We start from the raw sequence: 21,822 nt of genomic DNA, 5'->3' as shown, positions 1-21,822 counted from the left end.
TTATGCAAACAAAAAGTGAGAATCTTCCGTGATCACATATTTTAACACCTTTGCCTCTATAAGAAGGTTGAAAAAAAATTGGGGTTAATATCTTACCTGATAACCTATATTCAACTCAAAAGTTTGAGCACGTTATTGCTGCTTTTCAGCTCTGGCATAAAACTTCAAAACTGTGAAGTAAAGAAGAAAAAAAAGACAAAGTCTTTTGTGCTTTAAACCCTTTACCGTCACACAAACACAAAATATGAGAAAGGATGACTCATAAACCTTTATCGTAAAGTTTTGAGGTTTCACATAATTCATTTCACTGAATCAAATTTGTACCCAGGTAAAAGAAACAAATATGGAATGATTAGAAACTGACAACGCAGACCTAATTCCTGACTTTGGGATGTAGTGGGGAAAAAACAAAGACATTTCAAATCCTTTACAATCTCCAATGTTAACACAAATAAATAAATTCTTCAAACGTGATTCAGTTTTCAACCAAGACAAAGCATCACAAACATCAGTTTGAAATTCAATAATTATAATTCACATTATCCCCCATAACACAAGCAATATTCTATAATATTCCCCTTTAAAGGCACAGTACACCCATACAGGGTTTCAACATCATAACTGCTCAAAAATCTGAAAATTGTTCTGGTAAAAAAAAAAGAAGAAAAAAGGCTTTACAGAAACTGGGCCTACACATGTCTATTGAAAACTTCAGCTTCTGGTTACTTGTTCACGGTACCAATTACAATCCTTTACAAGAGCGAGATCAGTCATATCTGAAAAAGTCCTACAAAGAAGGAAATTACAAACATGGCCAAGTTTAAAAAACTCTAAGTGACCCATGTAAACACAGCATCTTGTTGCTCCTGGCTCAGAAGAAAAGTTTTCCCATCACTCCTCAGAGTAACTTTCTGTAGGAAGTACAAGCTGACCGTCTCCTTGTTCGTTTGGAGGAGCCTTCAGTGGAGGAGAAAATAGAAAAACATTTTGAAAGTCAAGAAGCAATTAACTACCAGATGAGGGACAAAAACAAAGTTATGCCTTACATCCATCCGTTTGTAGAGCCCCATTTGGAAACGACAGCAAACCACATCGACCACGTATCCCACCATGCCGTGGATCATGCCTGAGAGAGAGAAGAGATGAAGGCCACTGCATTGACGTAGCAGAACGGATTTCAAATCCCATGAATAACAAATAAAGCCGGATTTTTAAGCCCACTGATGGAAGAACGCTGCATGCAGTCACAAACACATTTGTTCCTGCACTATATGACCGTTCAATCCACCAGAATCCATCATGCTTGGAAAACTAAATTACATCAAATTCTCCATTCCTGGATTTTCCTTTAGAAATCTGCAACTATTTGCTCTATTAGAAGAAAATCTGTTTCAACTGGTGACAGACATCTATTCAAGCGTTTTGTGACGTATTTATAAAAATGTGGGATGTACAATGTTTTTCTAAAGGTGGGAGTGATCTATATTACCCAGGTTCCAATTCATTTATTTATGACTAAGAAAATGCGTTATTTTATCTTTTAAAAAAAGTGGAATATATCAATGCATCTATTAGATTTTTATTTTATTTTTTTTTAAAAGTCTAAAAATGAGATTAAAAATGCAGATGTTCCTTTAAAAGGAGCAGAGATTTACTGACAACTGCCGTAAAATGTGCAGACTGCAAGTGATGCTAGAGAGCCGTGGTTTTAACTTCCCTCCAATAAAATCTAAAATAAAACCACTGCCACTAATAAAAAAGGAAAACAATTCACCAGGGCAGTTTTTAGCACAGAACATGTTCAAACTTTTCAGATCATTTAAAACTGTCTGAAGGTTTTAGTGGGTTTAGATCTACATAAATAAAAATAATAATAATTGAATTAGTTACATTTATGAACTTATGAAGCAACTTGTTTTAGTGGGTAACCAATCTAACAAATTTAACAAAGAAACAGGCTGTTACTGAAAGCAGGTGTTATCCAGAAATGATGGATAAGGTAACCACAATCTTGTCAATCCTTTGCAATTTCCAGCAGTGTCAAAAATGTAAAATTCTTGCAATAAGTGATTCAGTTTTCAAGCAAAACAGAATATCATTGAGAATTGAATTATAATGATAAAAGGAAAAAACTGAAAAGTCATGCATGACATTGTGATCTATATATTTTTAACTTTGCAAACTGAAATATAAACTAATTGTTGTTAAAGGAAAGCTGGCATATCTTCTCCAGTGTATAGTTACTACTACTTTCGTCTACCTGTTGTGGAAAAGATGCCTCCAACGATGCCGCAAAGTCTGACGAGAAACTGCCAGAGAGGCATGTGCTGCTCGGTGACTCTGACCATCAGTGAACTTATGTCATATTTCATGAAGATCCCTGAGACTCCGTGGCTGCCTGCAGCGTGGTTTATTACGCGCTCCTGCAGGAAAATGGGGATTTAACACATAAACCGCAGCAACAGTCAACCACACGCTGAACTGAAATACGATATTTAAACGTACCCGTTCTGTGACCGAGTACTGATGTGTTTCTGCAGATACTTTGTAGGTGTTCAGCTTGGTTGGCACAATGGTGATGAAGTACTGAAACATGTGGTTTGCTACAAACAAGAATTGTTCATTCATTAATCGCTGAGGATTCAATGCAGAGAAAATATCAGCATGTCATTACAGGCTGGTTTTTAATCACTTTTATGTACATATAATAAACCCCATCCATAACTTTAAAATTAACTTTGTACTCTGGTTTATGCACAATGTTTGACTCAGGACGCTGTATTGGCCTCTCAGTAAAAATGGTGGTTTTTGAGGGATGTGGCCACAAAGTTGTGATCGGTAAATCCTGAATGTGGGCTTTAGCAGAAGTGCCTGTTAGTTCCTGCTTATAGAGAATATACACATAGGCACCGTCAGCAGTGATCTTTTCTGTGCCGTCCAGAGGGTTGATCAGTCCAGGGATCTCTTCTCCAAAAGACAAGTGGTCAATTCGGTGAGAGAAGTTGTAAGCTGAAACACAACAAACCAAAACAATCCCGATTAGGTGAATATAGAGTTACCATGGTGACCAGAAGCTCAGAGAAAATCTTACAGTCGTGGCTGACAAGTGCAGCTAGATGGGCGTGGCCTCTGGGGTGAGGTATGGACCTGTGGAGAGATGAATAGGTCAAAGGTCAAACTTTCTACTCAATTAACTGGAGGTGTTGATTATTTTAGATCTTTGTCTTTTCATACATTTGTAGGTTTTCTTGATCAAAATGGAGCTGCTGGCCACTAATCCTAGCAAATGTTTTGTGAGTCCAGTGAACTCATCTCAGCTGAAGAAAACTTGGTTATTTTGGGGTCATGATCTCATTTTACAATAACGTCAAATGCCCCAAATGAAAAAAAAATGCTGGAGATAGACTTATTAACATAAAAATAATATATGCTAAAGGTTAGTCACATAAGTATGAGGTGGAAATGGGTTTGGATGAAGAGGTAACATCTGGTTACAACACAGTGATGTTCAAAGTGACCAAAGCCATCAAATATTGCGGAACCAAATATCACTGAAACAAGTTTCATGAGTTTATCTAACAAAACAGAAGGATACTTCTGGTCCCCCTGACAAACTGACCAATCGTTTACAAAAAGCTTGTGGTACAGTAACACAGAGCTGACTGTGGTGCCTGAGCCACATAAGGTTCAACAGACGAGCCTTTGTGTTGGTGCATAAGAAAAATAGTTGTACACAATGGGATGAAGTGAAGGCCTAACACAGAAACTACAAGTCAAAGAATGAAATTAAAGATGGAGGTACATACTTGCCGATAGTGATGTGGAAATTCCCTGCCACTTTGTTGACATACATGTGTCCATGTATCCTGCAGGCACTGGGTGAACTGGAGCCATCATCACTGCAGAGGGAAAGGTCAAAGTAAAAGCTGAAGATGTTCAGGTTCATCAGTGTGTGTGTGTGTGTGTGTGTGTACACTGATCGCGAGGTCAGCTAGAGTCTTTACCTTTGACTCGGAGCAGAAACAGGTCCTTTCACTGCAGACTTGAAGAGAACGTTCTGCAGAGAGTGCTCCACTCTGAGACGCTCCTGGATGTGCAGGAGGGTCCTGGCCGAGAGGAATGGAAAACAAAAGGCAGTAAATGGTAAATAAATGGCAAACTGACTGATTTTATATTTTCTGGTCTTACCAACCATTCAAGGCAATTTACACAAGAGCCACACATTCATATACCAATATGCAGATCGGTAGGCTACTTCAAGTTAACTGTCTTGTCTAGGGGACGGTTGTTGAACTTACATTTGCCACAGTTTTTGCTCTGGTGGGAGTTCAAACTTGACCTGAAATGTGGAAAAACAAGATATAGTCAGAAGAATAGAGACGCGTTGACACTGTGAAAAAAATAGTTGAGTAAAAACTCACTGGTTCATATTTTAAACCGTCTGAAGCAATCATAGTCTCTGCCAGATCCAGGACATCTGCTCCTATGTCTGCATTCCACAAACACAGGAAATATATAAATATATATATATATACACATACGTATATATATATATAGATACAGTATATAGATACAGTATATATAAAAACAAGTAGGAAACCTCAAAAAACACCTAAAGCAGTGGTTTTCAGTTTAACTTTGCAGCTTTTGAAGATGTATTATTCTCATAGCAAGTTGCCAATTAGAGGGCTACCAGTAAAAAAAACTTTAAATCATAAACGAAGTAGTGAAATTACCAGCTTAATAGGAAAATGCCATTTTACGCAGTTTTTAAATTTTGAATAACAGGAAACTAATTCAATTATGACCACAAAACCAACAAGATAACATTTTATTAAAATATAAATTGTAATAAATGTATGCACTTACACTGACATCTCATGGCTACTGTGATGTCCACATTTATCCTGAGTTTGCTGTAAATGAGGAACAGCACAGATGAGGACACAACTTCATAGCAGGTAAGGCTGGATCATGTTGTTATAGCTTTTACCTGGTGAAGTCTTTGTCTACCTCGTATTCATAGTTCATCCATGTGTTTCTGTACACAAAGAACTCCAGGAAGGCGAGGACCGCCATGAGGGAGAAAGCTACCAGAGAGACTGAGGACAGTTTCAGAGACTGACAGTTAATAAAACAGCTGTAGCTGCTGGTTTGTGCTTGTGTTGTTAGCTAGTACCTGTCCCTCCGCTGGCTGTGGTCTCCACGTAGCTCTCAGGCACTTTGGGGAAAGCATCTAATTCCTTCACCAGAGTCAGAGCTTTCTTCCTGGATATTCTCCTCATGTTTGGGGCCAGCAGCAGAGGTATAAACCCCTCAAAAGTGTATACTTTCAGGCTGCTAGCTAGCTAGCTGGATGCATTCAGTAATTAGTGAGAGTTTCCATGACAACTACCGAGCTAAACGTCCTGCTAACTGGTTCAAACGTGACCGCGTACGACTGAGCTTCTAAAACGTGCTTTTTAAGTGCATATGATGTTCCTTACTAATCAGGAAATACAACACGCGAAGGAACGGAAGTTACCTGGGAGAAGATGATTCGCTGCCGTCTTGTTTTACTCCATTGTCCCATTGGATAGAAATGTATGTCATTTGGTGTGCGCGCCCTCTAGCGGCTATCAATGTTATTGTATGTTATTGTAGAATTAAAAAATGTTATTTGTATAAAAACTAAGTTTAAAAAGATAAAATCAGAAAATGTGTATTATTCATTTAAATTATTATTTAACATTAGTGAATATCTGTTTACATCATGGGCCAAAAGATACGTAAAGTGGTGGATGAGAGTGATTGTTGATAAATGTCCAACTTAAAATCTGAACAATGAGAGTAAAAAAAGGATACATTTATAAAGTTATTAAGGACATGTTTAGTAATGTTAATAAGAGTAATAATCAACGATGAGACAAGGAGTTATTGTTTAACACTAATTTAATTATATTTAAAATGAGAGGAACACTGTGCATTTTAATTACGACGCCATTAATATAAACCCGTTTCTTGAGTTAGAAGTGCATCTTTCCAAAAACAACCATAAAAAACATAAAATAAAATAAAATAATCCAGCACAGATTCACTACCACATATATCTACAGACATACTTTATGACTTCAAGTATTTCTTTGGCATGGTTTAGTAGCTATAAAGCACAAAACATGTAAGCATGCCAACAATAATCCTCTAATTTCTCAGAGATGTAATCTGTGTAATCTTAGAAAGACGGACACTTATGCAAACACACAATGTACCTGCTGCCAAAGCAGACTTTAGATTGACTCTCAGTTTAAGAATCTGTTTGAAAACCGTCCATTCTACTCTGCAGGTACAGAGTCGGGACCCTCATCCCGCAGCACAGCCGTCTCTAGGAGGTCAGAGGTCGGCGTGTCTGGTGGTTCCTGAGACAGATCTTCAGAGCATCTGCTCACGGTGGGCGAGATTACATCGGGGCTTGTGTCGCAGGATTCTGTGCTCTGCTCTGATGTAGCTGTGTTGGTTGTCGTAGCAACGCTTGGAGGAATAGGGTCGAATTCCTCATCGTCGTCCTCCAAGATTGGCGACTCATGGATGTCTGTCATTGAAGAAAAGGGTTAAGCTGCTGTAGAGTTTTTATTGGAAGGTAACACAATCAACATCACAAGAAAGGGTCAGAAAATAAAAAATATATTTATATTTTATTTTAAATGTGTTTAAACCTCTAAGTCACAAACATTTTGAGAGTTTGATGGTTTTAGAACATTTAGTATCAAGGGCAGACATCATTATATTTATGAAAAAAATTATTTTAATTTAAAAATGTTAGAGAAATCCACATTTTAATGCCAAAATATACTTTGAAACTTTGAAAGAGGTAAAACACCAGTTGAGTTTATCACATTTTTTATTGCACAACAACAAACATAAAATTTATTTTAGTCTATTATATAAAATCTATATAAAATGGTTTCAAATGGCTGGTTGTGAAAAGCTTTCTAGCAATGAGTGCTTTTGGGAGGCATTATAAACACGTACCATGCTCAAGTTTTAAAAGCACAATCATAAACTTGAAACTTTTTAAAAACTTAAGATTTGTTGTCAAAATTAGTAGCTAAAGAAAAACTGTTAACTTACTGCTGAAGGCTTCTGGGTATTGCTTTGCAATCTTTCCTTTCAATGTTCTAGAGTACAAGAGAAAGATCCAGAGATCAGAAATTGTGTTGTGCATACTGCAGATGTGGCTGAAAAACAAAAAGAGAGAGAGAGAGACTGATGACTAACCTAATCCTCCTGAAGACGCTGTCCAAATCCTTCTTCATGTCAACCAGGGTGCGAGTGTGAAGCAGGAAACGCTCGTTCATCTGCTGCAGCCTCACATTCGACAGTCCGTTGAAGTTTATCAGCATCTCATTGGTTTTCTCAAAGCGATCGAGCCTATTTGCACAACAGAAACAGAAAATTCCATTTTCACCACATTACAATGACAAATATATTTATTAGAATTTTATCTGATTAAACCAACCAGAAGTGTGTACTTGTTAAATGGAAGGAAACAAGTGTGCAAGTGTAATTGTATAAAGACCTCCTTTACTCTGATACACTAAAATAAAATCTAGTTTAACAAGACTCTTTCACTAATCATTTATTCATTAAGCAGAACAACAAAGACCAGGGAAAACAGCAGACATGATTAGGTTAAAAATAAATATCCCAATGAATGAATTTATTAATTTTAGTCATTTTTGAGCTTTTCATGCACAAGTCAAAAACAGAAAAAATATACAATGTTGTAAAAAAGTTTTTAAAAAAAGAAGAGACAAAAGTAGTACAGAAATAGATAAATATTTAAATCTCCATCAATGGCAAGACCACAAGATATCAGTGGTACCATCACTTTTTGTTGCCTTGTTGTAAAAATGTGCTATCATAATAAGAAAGTTGCCTTGCATTACAGTACCTGGCAATCCACCTTAACTGACCAATCACAGCAAGGAGAGAAATAATCAGATCCATTGTAATTCTGAATCAGATGCAGAAATCAACAGCTTGTTTGGGAGAAATACAACAAGCTGTTCATTTAACAAAATTGACCTGCAAGGAAAGAAAATAATTGCTGAATGAAAACCACAAGAAATCTTGCTTACAGTTTGCCACAAGGTTGGCTTGAAGCAAACTGATGGGTTGAAATGGCCCATCAGGCTTTTAAAACACTCTTATATCGAATTAAGGTATGTGACATGACTTAAAGAGTGATTTTCAGACACCATCCAGTGTGTGATATTGCTATTTTGCTCAAAGGATATGTCAATGTTTAGATGTAAAACGCTTATAGAGCCATACAGTGCCTGTAAGGTCCACTACAGACAATAAAACACACTAAAGTACCAACACCTGCATAAAGATACTCACATGTGTCTCTGCGCCTGGATGATGGCGTTCACATCCTCAGAGTTCACCATGCTCAGCATCCTGTTACAGAACACACCGGAGGCTGTGGGCTCCGCCATGGTGACAGGAAAACTGCAGAAACATTTACACACATAATAATTAGTGGCATCATATTCGGAGACAGAACAAGACTCTTTATTTCCCCTTTGACATGTTGTTAAAGCAATATTTTTGTCAGTGAGCGAGATCATCGGCATCAAAATAAAGAAACGAAGCAAGATGATTTACTTACATCTGCACCCACCGGCTCTTTGTGTAACTACAAAGATTAAACTACATCTGACAGCTCGCCGAGAGAAGAAAAAAAACAAATGTATTTAAATTTCCTGTCACGTGATTTTCTTGTTCTTCCTCTTCTTCTTGCGAAACAATTCGATGTACTACCGCCACCAGGTGGCAGAAAGTGTGAACTGTCAAAGGATTCCGCTGCCTTTCTTCTTTTGTGTAATCCCGGATGTCACGTGACGCTTTACGTTCGTCATTGCCCCCTGCTGGAGAAAGCGTGTGCAAAACAATTGGGTCATCGCCTTAGTGATTGCTTTGTTTGTTTTTAGAGTAAAATTAGAGCGATAGTTGTCATCTGCCCCTTTTTAATATCCGCTCAATCCTAATAAAGTGAATTTGAGCGGAAACCAGTAGCCAGCAGGAACCAAGGAGCACAAAGATCATCACAGGGTTTAACACAAGCAGTTTACAAAATGACACTAATATATTATAAAAATTATTCTGAGCGTCACTAAATGGACACTTCAATCAACAATTAAATAATTAGGCTTATGATGCTTTGGCTGAAAGGAGTCCAAACCGTATTTGGGTTCAACAACTGAGGTTGGAGGTTTAACAATTGTTGTTCATCAATTCACAGCCAACTTAGAGGGACATGTTAATAATTTCTGCCATGAAGAACATATGTTCAGACAGGACAATAAGGTAAAAAACACTCAGAAATAACGAGGTAGGGAAGATTTTGACAGGACATGTGGAGGGTTTCATGTTTATGAGAGAGTGAAGGAAGATCATAACTGGGAAAAAAGATGGATAAATGGGAAAGTAGGGAATCCAAATGACTATGTGCTTGAATCTTTAAATCCTCCAATAATACTGACAGTCAGAAAAAAAGCATAAGGAAACTCGCAAATTCATACTTTCATTAAACTCACAAAATTACTTTTATTAAGGGACAAGTAAAAAAAGTACATGATGTATAAAAAATACAAAAAACGCTTTGTCTAAGTTGTAAGCTAAGTAAATGCATAGCAACAGTACATGCAAGTCTAGAGTTAGGTATCCTACTGTGGTTTCCTACTACTTTAACATTTGTAAGCTATAAGATTAAAGAGGGAGATGTACAGTTTGGCTGCAGTTTACCGGTCGTTACAGTCTACATGATACAGATGCAAAGTGGAGATACAGTATAACTTAAGTTGCACGCAACTCGGCTGATGAGCAAATAAATAGTTGCACAAAAAAAGCTAAATTGATTCGACACGACTTCAGAGGGAGCGTGTGTCGGAATAACATTTCCAAAGATGATAAGCTAACAATGAAAAGGATTTCTAGAACAACACTTCTAAGCCGGGATACAAATAAATATGAATCAAATAAATAATGAAACGTGTATTTGAGAGCCATTCGTCCCACCCGGCCCTTTTATTTACATATCAAACTCACAGCTCCAAATGATCAACATCATATGTATGAAATTTCATATTAGTGTTCTTCTTCTTGTTTTTTTGTTGTTTTTTTTTGTTTTGTTTTTTTGTGTTTTTAAGAATACCATAGAGATACATACAAATGGCCCGGACAAGCACAAGTGTCCATAGAAAACCTGCATTGATTTGACATTGGGTGAATTTCAATGTGCTTTGGCTTTCGATTGATAAATAAAGTATTATCAGGCTATACATCACAACACATTTGTGGTATATTAGAGGCAATGGTATAGAATTTCTGCTTGTATAAAGACTTTTACCATAAACTGACCCAGGAATGACAGAGATTACTGATATTGGTATTGCTGAATGACTATAAACTGATCATTTTGAGTTTTGCTGTTGTTTGGTGAGATATTATTATGCAAAGACACGATTTCTCCCTTTCCCCATGTCTTTTCTTTACATACAAAAATAAGTTACAACTTCAGAGAAACAGATCAAAAAACAAAAACAAGAAAAAGCAAGATTTCCAGTTTCTGTAAGGCCATGCTAAAATTTCCAAGACTCATGCATCAGGGTATTTCAGGTCTCTTGGGTGAGTGAGCTTGCCATTCATGCAGAATGCACTGTGTGTTGCTGAGGCCACAATAAATATAGCTACTATCCCTTTTCGTTTTGTTCTTTAATACCAATCCAGGATTAACACTAGCACTGTCTGTGACACACAATTAAGGCTGGTGTACTTGCTGTTGAGATTGTGAATAGGCCTTATTTAAATGGATTAACATTTGCACACAGACGTTCTAACAAATACACACAGAAAAACCTCTGATAGGAGGGGACATTGTGAAAGAGAGAGAAACACAGGGGCCGCTGTACATGTCTGTGCTGCGTCAGTGTAAAGTATCAATCGCTCCAAAGCAACTTCCAAAGATAAAAACAGGAAGGTATACTTTTTATAAATAAAAGACTATCACTATGCAGGTGTAGCTTCATAAATTATAATATCATCAAAAAGTTCATTTACTTTGTAATTCAGTCCAAAAAGGAAAACTTATACATTGGTTGATTCCATATATTTCTGTTAATCCTGAAGATTATGGCTTGCAGCAAATGAAAACCCAAAATTATGTCTCTCAAAAAATCTGATAAGACCAATAAATAAAGCATGGATGATAAATAGAGAAATGTTGTGCTTTGGCATGCACAATCCTAAAACTGCGGACTATCCAGCAGATAGTTAGAGTTCCCACATGAGGTAGGCAAATCACCAAAAGTCTTTACTAAAGAAATACTAACTAAAAGTTTAGTGGAAGAAAAACATGTAGTTGAAAATGATAAAAAATAAATAACTGCAGCTTTGAGAGAATTGTGAGATGAATCTTATTCAAGGGTTTAAAAAACATTCAGTTTTAGAGTTTCTTCAGACTCAACTGTTCATATTGTAAAAAAGTTGATTTTGGATTTTAAAAATTAAGGTGCCTGGAAGAAAAGGGGAAAAGAAAAACAAAAAAGAAGAAGATAAGTGACATTATTGCAGTAATTTAAGGAAGAGGAACCCCAAGCAGATACTGAGTGCAAATACTCTACATACATAAGTTTTTATTGGTCTTACGAAATATTTTATTTTTTGCAAACCTAAATTGAGGGTTCTCATAATCTGCAAGCCATAATCTTGAAAATTAAAATAATAATATTCTGAATTCATCTGCTGAAATAAATTAGCTTTTTGCTGATATTCTAGCTCATTGAGATGCACCTGTATCAGGCATAAATATGTTAGCTTAGAAGATATCCACAGTGAGAATGGGTTCAGATGTTTGAAATATTGAGTCATGAATTTCAAGTAGCACCTTTTTTTTCTGTCAAGAAGCGGCTGTATTGTGTTTTGGAATAAAATCTGCAAAAAGTACCAGCAAACTAGAGCTCCAGCATTTCATCTAAAGTAGATCAGTAATACCACAGATGATGGTCCATCATCAGCATGGTGAAAAATATCAAATACAACAACAACAAAAAATACAGAAAGAACATAGAAGTCCATAAGTTACAGTTCAACCATAATAATGAACAATCCTCCAGCGTTATCATGGAGAAAACCAAAGATGTTTTAGCTGCTTTTTTGACTGAAGGCAATCTGAGGCAACTACTTTCTGTAAGTGCTCGGGGGGGGGGGGGGAATTAAACAAAATTCTTTCAAACAAAATCCATCCCGAGATTTCTCCAGAACGTCGCCAAAGGAAGGAGGAAAAAAAAGGGTTCTTTGCTTCACCAGCCTTCCTCCATCACCTCCCCACCCCTGGCTGGAGGTGCTGTCACACATAGCTCAGCAGGCTCTGCATTTTCCTCACCCGTAGGCGTCTCCTTAACCACCTCTTCCTCCACGTGGGATTTATCCACCCCCACTTGACCCTCCTCTACCTCGACCTCTTCCTCCTCCTCTTCCTCCTCCTCCTCGTCTTCCTCCTCCTCTTGTTGCTGCTGCTGCTGCTGCTGCCGCTGCTTGTTGCGGCAGCAGGGCTTGAACAAATGGGGGTCGATGAGCACCTCCCCGAAGCGGCCCTTGTATATTATTCCACAGCACACCTTTTGCCTGCGACAGAGCGAGATGCGTTGCATCAGATGTGTGGAAAAAAAAGCCAGGATGATTAAAGCTGAGTGTGTTAACAAGCTGCTGTTAAAAGTGTAACTGCGAAAATCAGCACAGAACGGTGTTAAAGCGTTTTGTCAACTACTAGATTAATATGAGCAGTTCAAGCATTAAATTGTCTTCTGTACAAGAAAAATTGTCTGATGTTTTCTTAGAATGTTTAGAGTCTATGTTCAAAATAAATACTCTAAACACAAAATGGTTTCACGGTGGTAATTTAATGGTTTTAAATTGGTTAAATCCTCGCTTTATTGTGATGTAAAGTATGCAACTTTCGGTAAATCTGAAGATAGATTGTCTTTGCTTCATAGCTCATCTGTAAAAATATTTATGCCTCCTTGGCGATTTTGTCTGTCTTTGCCTTTTTGTTACACTTTCTGAAAGGTTCTGTTAATTGAATAACAGATGTAAATACTTCAATATTTGTCTCATAAATTCACAGAATATTTTCCAAAAATTCTTGGAAATTTCAGCACACATTACACTTCACATTCACATTTTCACCTGTTTTTTATTAAATATATGAAATGTGACTTTGTGTTCATTTTGCCCAGCAATTTTTTTCACTAGGAATTTCCTGTAGTCGTATTTTTGAACAGTCTTTGTCCATAGTTTAATCACAAACACTGACTGAAAGGAAGACCTTTTGTGTCTTTTGTTTTATTTTTGTTTTGTTTCTTGTTTATTTGTTTTTTTTGCTCTCAGGGTAATTTTACGGGAGTCTAAAGTCTAAAATGCAAAAAAAAAAGGACTTTGTAATTATTTTCAAACAAATATGCCTCATTTCCACAGAGAGGTACAGGACGACTTGTAAATGGCAAAGTACTTTCTAGTTGATGTATAAATAAATATGTGAAGAAATCTAAAATGTTAATAACTTACAGGGAGAAAAATGATTAAGATGTTGTTTTATGTTGCATCTAAACGAATCTAACAAACTACACTGAAAGGAAATTAAACCCCTGATATTACATGTGGCAGTTCTTTTGGATACATAAAGCGTTTATCTGTTCAACATGATGCTGAATATTATGTGTTTGTGTTCCAGCATCAAATCTACCTCTTCCAGTAAGTGAGGTCCAGGAAGGAGAAGACTGGGGAGCGGCTGGACCCGGGGCTCAGCTCGGTGTCGGAGCCGTCGTCCGACAGGTTGCTGTAGCTGGGAGACTGAGCTGGAGAGGCACTGGAGGTTGTGCTGTGGGCATCTGAGTCTGGAGAGCAGAACAAAGCACAGGAGCGTGCTATTTTTGACAAACACTAAATCTCCACTCTTGTTGTTAGCATATGCTGGTGGCAGGGAAAAGTAAAACTCAGAACTAACTGTTTCTCTTCAGCTCCTTCTGCAGCCTGCTGATCTGGCTCGGCCGAGCTTTCTTGGAGATGGTTTTGATTTTCTTGGGCCTGGAGGTTATCTTTAGGCTGGGGCCTCCTCTGGCATCAACAACCTGTACACAACAAAGATTCGCTTTTTAATAATATTCTAAGGTTCCATTCATGCAAAAACATTACATTGGCTCACATTTAATCATATTACAATCTAAACACTTCAGGATTTTTATGTGATAGACCAACACAGAGTGTAACGAAATTTTGAATTGGAAGGAAAATTATGATGATTTTTATACATTTCAAGTGAAAACGTGTTTGAAACACAAACATGATTTGAAATAACCCACTGTTGTAGCTCTGGTAGCTTATGGAGTTGCTGGTACAACTCAAACCCAGTCTCAAGTCTTTCACAGTCTCCAACTGTTTTTGTTTTCAATCTGACTAGTTTCCCTGTCCCTGAAATAAAACTTCTTTACCCGACCTGTCTGATGTGTTCCTTGGTCTTCAAGAAAAGGTTTGTTCACTAATGTTCTCTAGCGAACATCTGAGTCCTTCACACTCCATCTTATTTAATTTGGGGTAGATGTATTTATAAACATGTCTGAAAATGATGAATAATTTTCTTTCTTCGGATCATTGTGAGTGGGTTTATCACATAAAACATGAATACATTTGTAAGGAAAGCCAAACTCACATGGTTCCAGTTTTTCTTGGTTCCCACTGGAAGCTTTTTCCATCGCTTCACAAGGAGGACGCAGGCGTTACAGATTTCTCCTGATCTGGTTTCACTCAACCTGCAAAAAACACTTTGTTGCAACTCACGATGCAGTGTGACACCACAACACAGCACAAGTTCTGGTGGGTCACTTACCCAAAACAGCTCCTGAAGTCCTTCTCGTACCGCTTGCTGTCTGTGAAACGGGAGCTGGAGGACTTGGCCCGACAGATGCAGCAGCCGTCCAAACTCCGGTACATTTTGGGCTTATGAAAGCCAAACATCTGCATGCACACATATTTAAATTTGAACACCTCATCATAACAATTTATCATCATAGAGTGCCGTGCTACACATTCTGCCACTGGATGAATCTTAGAAAATAACATTAAACAAATCAGATGTGCTTATTATAATTAATTAAAAATACATTTAATAATAAACATCATGCATAGTTAGAGACATTGGGGGAGCATCTCTCTGCTGTGACCCACATGGTGGAAGTAGGTCAACAGTCAGACGGCGTGTCAGACAGATAATGTCACCATGCTGCGCTCACTGGATTCATGCAATGTTTAGGAAACTCGCAGCACGCATCGAGCATCATGCAATATCGCGCTTACATATAACCGTGAACATTTTTGCTGCCTTTCTGGCCGCATCTTAAATGAAAGGGGCATGTCTGCAGGAGGAGACTCGGAACACCTATAAGCATGCAATATGCAGAAGTGCACGCTGATTTATGTTGCTAGGCAAAATGAAATCTCCCAGTACACATGTGGACCAACTGCGGCAAAACTGGGAGCCGCGCCCCCCAGACTGGATTTTCTTTTCTTTTTTTTTTCTGCCATCAGTCCTTGGGGTCTTCTGACAGTGCGTTGCCACAAGGATCATGCAGAGATGAGGAAAAACTCAGAGACTTCTCACTCTGCTGCTAATTTCACATACGGATTAAAGTTGAACATAGAAGATTTTTTGTTTTATTTAATTTTTTTAAGAGTTTTACGCTGCTTGATTGAATGAGAAATGAGGCCGATTGGGTTCTGCATGAGTTCTCATGATGCAGAACCCAATAATGGAACATTATCTGTCATACTCACTAATTAAAGATGCACAAATTAGATTTATTCTGGGCAATTCTGATTTCCTTTTTTTTTTTAAATGTTTGACCTGCCAATTTAATTTAATGTTTTTCCCCCCCAAGGAGAAACATGTGCTGCCAGTTTGTTGATCCAAGTAGAAGCTTTGAGTACAAGAAAATATTATCAGATTAAAAGAATATCCCTACTTATGCATCAAAGCATGTGCCCCTTTTGTATTAAACTCAAATAAACGGACACAGTGTCCATTATTCTGTCATTAGACTAAAAATTCAATTTCTTAGTTTGGATGTGTTTAATAATTAAGAACGAATGCATATTTTTAAGTATCCGACCTGCTGATCACTGCTCAAAACCAAATGTACTGATTCTGTTTTATTTATTGTGAATTTAATATGTTTTTGTTTGATTGACTCAATAGGAATTCTGCATAAAAACATCCTTATCTACTCAATGGCGTTTATTTATTTTTATTAGACTCTGCCAATGTGCCACAAATACCTGATAATATGTTGTCTGTTTAATAAACAAAAGTAGAAATATCAAAATAAAGATAAATGCATTGGCACATAAAAATATTAAAATATAATTCATCTGTGCTCAAAACAGTGGCAGCTGCAAAAATCGTGACTCACTGATAAATCTTTTTAATGAGGGTTAGTAGTATTTGCAATGATAATAATAATAATAATTATTATTATACTGTAATTATTACTACTAAATGGAATCAGCCTCATTATTATCATCAATGTAATTGTTTTCAGTAATAATATTTATATAAAAACTACTACTACTACTACTACTAATAATAATAATAATAATAATAATAATAATAATAATAATAATAATAATGACTGAGCTGCAATGTTTGCGTTTTGCATATAAAATCTCTAAATCACATCACTGCACTTATTTTATTACAACCCATTATTTTTGTAATTTTATGCCTATGCTATTACTACTATTACTACTTTAACTACCCTATAACTGCTACTACTCCTACTAATGATAATAAGATACAAAATGAATGACAAAATAAATAAAAGTGATATTTTGTGTAACATTTTTAAATCAGTTCACTACACTCCTTCTTGACGGAGTGGCACTACAAGCAGTTTTGCTTTTCCCCTCCAGGTCGGCTTTCTGTAAGTCCGAGACGATCTCTGCAGCGAAAATACAGTACGTGACGCAACTCAACATGGCAACACACTTCAAAGGCGGAGGCAATGTGAGGAAAGGGGTGTGATGCGATTTTCCGCAAAAGCTGCAATTTTAACGCGTAAACTGCAACAAACCCCGCTGAAAGCTGCTGCTTTTGCGTTAATAACACGCAAACACTGTGGAAAAATTAAAATCTCGCACTTGTTTTCGCCGAGAGAAAAGCGCACGTCGCTGAAATTTCACCGCCCACTCTCCAGCAAGGAAGCATGGCATGCCACACGACCTGCTTCTTGCGCACCCATTTTATGATGACCGTCCTCTGCTCGACGATGCCCGACTTCCCCACCTCTCTCCCAACTTTATGCGGGGTGACAAACTGAGAGTAACGCGTTTCCAAAGCAAATTATCTCGACTCGCACAGTAAAATAAAGCATTTGTGTTACAAGTGTGTAATTTGATCTTTACTCTTTGTTATTCCATGGCCGCGTCGCTGCAACTGTCCACATTCAACTAAACATGTGCGCAAAGTTCAAAGCGGCTGCCTTCGCGTGGTCGGTTTCCACGCGTTATTCCTGCACGGAACGAAATTTGTGAGGCAGTTTGAGCTTCCGTGGGGCGTTCGCGAACAGTTTGTGTTTCAGCAGGAGGTGTTTTGTTGACAGCGGCGCCCGCGTGTAGAGACGCATCTCTACTCCGGGTGGGCGTGAGAGATTCAACTTGGCATCGATACGCACAGCAAGACCAAAATGCGCACTATTTCGACTTGCCGCACCGCAAAGACGGTTAAAATCGGGATTAAAAAGCGCTTAAAAACCGACTTCAGTTAAACTGCGTGTGATCAAACGAGTGATTCCCTCACACAACCTAGTGCAGCAATAACAACAGCCTCAATCTGCTTCTAATGTCTGCATTTCAACTCCTCCTGATCTTCCCCTCTTTTTTTTCCTTCCCCCACACACATTTTCCCACTTTCTCGAATTATTTCAACCATTAAATAACATGACCTAGAGCTGACCATGCAAGAAGGCCCCAAAACAACACCAATTGTTCAAAGACAACTCGAAGCTTGTTTTTAATTACAAAGACTTTCACCAAAAAAAAAAAAAAAAACAGCCTGAAAAACGCACCGAAACAAACGCAAACCGCTCGCTGGCGTTACCTTGTTGGAAGTTTGGCGAAGCTGACACAAAGCAAGTAATCCCTGAAGAGCGTCGTAGCGGCGTAAGTATTAGGAAAACGAACCCGCATCAGTAAACCCGCTCTCTTGTTGATGTCTATGCTTGAGGACGGGACTGGATAGTTGTGAAGCCACTGCGCCTGCGTCACATCCACACCTCCATTTCAGAGTAGAGCGCAGGGCCCCCTCTGTTTTATTATGTTTTTTCTTTTTTCTTTTTCTTCAATCAAACTATTTACATAAACGACGTGTGACGTAGGCGTGCGTCTGCGCTCGGCTGGCCTTATAAGGACGGGAACATTACGCGGGAACAGGGGGCTCGGCCCTGGTTGCTATGGCGCATTGGAGAATGTAAGCAAAGGGGCGGGGCTTGTTGTTTTACTACTCGACGCCAGATGGCTCGTCTAGGGGCCTGCAGTTTTTCAAGAGGCTCGGCGTCTAGAGCCGCGATGGGCTTTGTTGATTTAAAATTCACGCCAAAACAACCAGATTAGTGTTCAAATGAAAGGTGGATCAGGTTTGATCCCCAGACTCACAGCAAACAAACAAACATGTTCAATTTATTATTATTTAAAAGCAATTAGAATACAATAAGATGTTATATGTAATGATAAATGAACAAATGAAAACAAACTATTGGAAAAATTATGTGTGATTGAAAAAATATGTTTAAATTAAGATCTTTTGAAAAACTGGAGCCTCTTAATCTGATGCACGTCAATAAAATCAATGAGATCTCAGTTGTTTTGGAAAACAGTACTGAACAAATAGCAGTGTTTAACTCTGGAGAAGCTGCAGAAACCCACAGCTCAGGTGGGAAATCTGTTGGCAGGTAAACGGTCAGTCCTTTATCCCATGAGTCTGGGTTTTGCATAGCAGTAAGGTAAGGTCATTTTATTTATAAAGCCCATTTTCAGCAACAAGGCTGTTATTTTCAAAGTGCTTTACGTGAATTAGAAGAAAATACAAAGAAAACGACAAACCAAAAGAAAGACCAAAAGGTAAACTACACATTGGTTCCCCATGTTTAATAAGAATAAGTCGTGACAGTAAAGCGATTTGTAAAATAAAAACAAAACAAAAACCCATTTGCAGTTTTCCACAATCCAGCAGCAAACATAAGAAAGAATCATTTCTGTTCAGATGTTAAACATGAACAAAAAAGATATTTGGTCTACAATGTCATAATCACATATTGTGATCATAATCAATATTTTCATCACAATTTTCAGCATTAGAAAGTAAAGATTTTTCTGAGGTTGTGCAGAAAACTGTCGCTGTGCGTCACCATGAATACATTATTTGGCACATGATGGAGCAGCATACATTCTGCTGAGGATGCAGAATCTCAGGCCTTTCACCTGCTGTAAAATGTTGCTCTTTAAGATCCTCATATGGAGAGATGACTGTTTTAACTTCCTCAGAAATTATCCTCGATTTAGCTGCATAATCAAAATAATACAAGTATTATTTGCCATTTTAATATTTGATGTAGAGTTATTTCAGTTCAGTTTGTTTATACAGTGCCGCTTCACAACAAGTCATTTCAAGGTATTTTACTAAAAAGGTTTCATTTCATTTCAATCCAATCATTCATTCATAACTAGATCAGAATTAGAAAAATATTCTTTCTTCTGTGGGTCCTGTGGAAAATTAATTGTTTCACAAATTTCTGCCTGGATTTAACAGTTTGGAAAAAATAGACAAAAGCAGAAGTTTAATATTTATGTCTCACTCTGCAGTTATTTAAAAAAACCCCAGATATTAGTCAGTTTAGTTTCTCGTTCATGTTTAAAAAATAAATAAATAAATAAAATCACAGACAAAACTGCCTCTTATCCTGCGACCGTCTCATGTTAGGGCTGTAGGTGGCGCTGTTTCTTTGTGCGTCTGAAAGCAGATTTTCCACCTATTTTTTAAGGGGTTTTTTAAATCATAAACCAAATCGAGATGAACAAAAACATATAAAACGATAAGTTGTTTTCTAGAAATGTACACTTTGTAAAACTTTAACAAGGAATTAAAAAAAGAGTCTTATAAAAAACAAAATGTTGGTTGTGTCTGAATTTTCTAAGTTTTAACATAGAAAACCAACATATAGGCCAAGACAGAAGTACTGATTGAGATGTGTTTTGGTTTCTGATCTTTCATCTAAAATGTTTTAAAAGAGGAACCATTTATCACAAAAACATACGTTTATTTTTAGATACAATGCGAAAGTATTTCCCCTTTGGGGGTTAACGAGTTTTTCTGATTTAACGTTTTTATGACTATGAAATGTTTCAGATTAAATAACCAAATTGCTGATATTGTGCAGCTCTAGTGTAGAAAGAAAAACCCAAAGAGTGGGATTTTACTAATTAAGGATAAAGGCTGTCCAAATATGTTATTTTATGAAAATGTAATTATCCTTTAGACCAGTGGTTCTCAAACCTTTTTCAGTGATGTACCCCCTTAAAAATATATTTTTAGTCAAGTACCCCCTGACACTGGCAAAACATTTTTGGAACAAAAAAGAGGTACAGTGCCTTCTTTTTCACTTTATCTATACTTTCAGCAGCATTGCTACTATGCTTTAGCCACGTCTCCATAGTTACAGTGTAATCATGATAACGACAGATCGTTGACGAGTGCCCTGGGTCCATGGGTCAAACTAACTTGGTGGGGGGGTCCGTTTTATTTTAAAGGATATTGAAACTAAATACTGAATATAAAATTCAGTGCATGAACACACATTTATATTTTATCGAACTTTTTACAAAATAATTTTTCCCAAGACTTATTATGAGGAGCCTACTGATTTTTTAAAGATATTTTGAAAAGCTTCACGTACCCCCTGCAGTACCTCTACGTACCCCCAGGGGTACGCGTACCCCCATTTGAGAACCACTGCTTTAGACCAAAGAACTGGATGTGTCTCTCCAGGCACCAACAGCTGCCATCAAGTGTTTGCAATGACTGGAAATGAGTCGTTAACTTACATCCCTGCGGAGGACTTTGGCTTACTCTTCTCAGCAGATTTGCTCTAATTTGGCCATATTACCGGGTTTCAAAGCACAAACAACTTGTTTAAGGTCAAGCCACAGCACAGATTTAAACCTCCATTTTTTTTTTAGCTGTTCAGAAATAGATGCTGGGGTTGTGCTGCTGATCGTTATTCTGCCGCATAATCAAAATGTACTTGGGCTTAAGGTCATAAGCTGATGCGAGGACATAGAAAGAGTTAGCACCAAAATACATTAAAGACCTGTTGTCAATGTATCCAGATCACTCAGGCATTTTGGTTCAAGTCTAGAATCAGAAACAACAGAAGTGGCATTTAATTTATTTCTCCTCCAATATGGAACAAACTACCAGAAAACTGCAAAACTACTAAAACTGTTTTTTAATCAAGGCTAAACACTAATCTGCCTTTGACTCACAATAACTTCTACATGGATTACTTCTAATCTGGATTACATTTTTTATTTACCTCTCTTTATTCTGCCATCATAATGTTTCTTTTTATTTGTTAATTGTGTTTTTATGATGTAAAGCATTTTGTTGCTAAAGTTTGCTAAACAAAAAACTTGATATTCTCTTCAGTTTTCCAGTAGCAAGTTGAATTCATGGTA

The 21,822-nt window shown here is 37.4% G+C and overlaps 3 protein-coding genes and 1 long non-coding RNA gene across 8 annotated transcripts; 1 reads left to right on the top strand and 3 right to left on the bottom strand.

The window, feature by feature from the left end:
* Positions 1–249: 249 nt before the first annotated feature.
* Positions 250–5,560, bottom strand: LOC114134141 (endoplasmic reticulum-Golgi intermediate compartment protein 2-like). Its single transcript, XM_028000491.1, has 13 exons — positions 5,180–5,560; positions 4,994–5,102; positions 4,870–4,916; positions 4,422–4,489; positions 4,299–4,339; positions 4,005–4,106; positions 3,807–3,899; positions 3,092–3,147; positions 2,911–3,009; positions 2,506–2,603; positions 2,261–2,423; positions 1,047–1,126; positions 250–957 (listed from the first exon to the last, which is right to left on the bottom strand). Exons 1-13 carry the CDS (start codon positions 5,283–5,285, stop codon positions 892–894), a joined length of 1,128 nt encoding a protein of 375 aa, XP_027856292.1. The 5' UTR covers positions 5,286–5,560; the 3' UTR covers positions 250–891.
* LOC114134175 (uncharacterized) lies at positions 5,350–13,973 on the top strand. Its single transcript, XR_003593355.1, has 4 exons — positions 5,350–5,455; positions 7,091–7,097; positions 12,748–12,759; positions 13,964–13,973. It is a non-coding gene; the product is annotated as an uncharacterized LOC114134175 (long non-coding RNA).
* On the bottom strand, positions 5,914–8,815 carry kxd1 (KxDL motif containing 1). 2 transcript variants are annotated; one of them, XM_028000554.1, is made up of 6 exons: positions 8,654–8,784; positions 8,383–8,493; positions 7,931–8,064; positions 7,255–7,407; positions 7,108–7,154; positions 5,914–6,568 (listed from the first exon to the last, which is right to left on the bottom strand). In XM_028000554.1, exons 3-6 carry the CDS (start codon positions 7,984–7,986, stop codon positions 6,312–6,314), a joined length of 513 nt encoding a protein of 170 aa, XP_027856355.1. In that variant the 5' UTR covers positions 7,987–8,064; positions 8,383–8,493; positions 8,654–8,784; the 3' UTR covers positions 5,914–6,311. The 2 variants fall into 2 exon arrangements, with proteins under 2 accessions (XP_027856355.1, XP_027856346.1); XM_028000545.1 differs by lacking the exon at positions 7,931–8,064 and having other exon boundaries at positions 8,654–8,815.
* On the bottom strand, positions 9,560–18,386 carry sinhcaf (SIN3-HDAC complex associated factor). 4 transcript variants are annotated; one of them, XM_028000514.1, is made up of 6 exons: positions 18,159–18,386; positions 14,927–15,054; positions 14,750–14,849; positions 14,048–14,171; positions 13,787–13,967; positions 9,560–12,669 (listed from the first exon to the last, which is right to left on the bottom strand). In XM_028000514.1, the coding sequence occupies exons 2-6, from the start codon at positions 15,052–15,054 to the stop codon at positions 12,345–12,347; spliced, it is 858 nt and encodes a 285-aa protein (XP_027856315.1). In that variant the 5' UTR covers positions 18,159–18,386; the 3' UTR covers positions 9,560–12,344. The 4 variants fall into 4 exon arrangements, with proteins under 4 accessions (XP_027856315.1, XP_027856305.1, XP_027856333.1 ...); XM_028000504.1 differs by having other exon boundaries at positions 18,191–18,384; XM_028000532.1 differs by having other exon boundaries at positions 13,787–13,937; positions 18,191–18,379.
* Positions 18,387–21,822: the final 3,436 nt, after the last annotated feature.

This window comes from Xiphophorus couchianus, chromosome 2, assembly GCF_001444195.1.
Source record: "Xiphophorus couchianus chromosome 2, X_couchianus-1.0, whole genome shotgun sequence".
In the NCBI taxonomy this organism is placed as follows: Eukaryota; Metazoa; Chordata; class Actinopteri; order Cyprinodontiformes; family Poeciliidae; genus Xiphophorus; species Xiphophorus couchianus.
This window is presented reverse-complemented; position numbering and strand designations above follow the sequence as displayed.

Bases quoted from the DNA above. Each gene is read 5' to 3' on its own strand.
- sinhcaf (XM_028000514.1), bottom strand. From the start codon at position 15,054: ATGTTTGGCTTTCATAAGCCCAAAATGTACCGGAGTTTGGACGGCTGC. The intron at 13,968-14,047 runs GTTAGTTCTGAG...TGTCAAAAATAG, and splicing joins GAAGGAGCTGAAGAGAAACA to CACGCTCCTGTGCTTTGTTC. The intron at 12,670-13,786 runs GTAGATTTGATG...GCTCTGTCGCAG, and splicing joins GACCTCACTTACTGGAAGAG to GCAAAAGGTGTGCTGTGGAA.
- LOC114134141 (XM_028000491.1), bottom strand. From the start codon at position 5,285: ATGAGGAGAATATCCAGGAAGAAAGCTCTGACTCTGGTGAAGGAATTA. The intron at 4,490-4,869 runs GTAAGTGCATAC...TGTGGAATGCAG, and splicing joins AGTAGCCATGAGATGTCAGT to ACATAGGAGCAGATGTCCTG. The intron at 3,900-4,004 runs GTAAAGACTCTA...TTCCCTCTGCAG, and splicing joins GTTTCTGCTCCGAGTCAAAG to TGATGATGGCTCCAGTTCAC.
- kxd1 (XM_028000545.1), bottom strand. From the start codon at position 8,480: ATGGCGGAGCCCACAGCCTCCGGTGTGTTCTGTAACAGGATGCTGAGC. The intron at 7,408-8,382 runs GTGAGTATCTTT...TTGTGCAAATAG, and splicing joins ATCCAGGCGCAGAGACACAT to GCTCGATCGCTTTGAGAAAA. The intron at 7,155-7,254 runs GTTAGTCATCAG...CTTGTACTCTAG, and splicing joins AGCGTCTTCAGGAGGATTAG to AACATTGAAAGGAAAGATTG.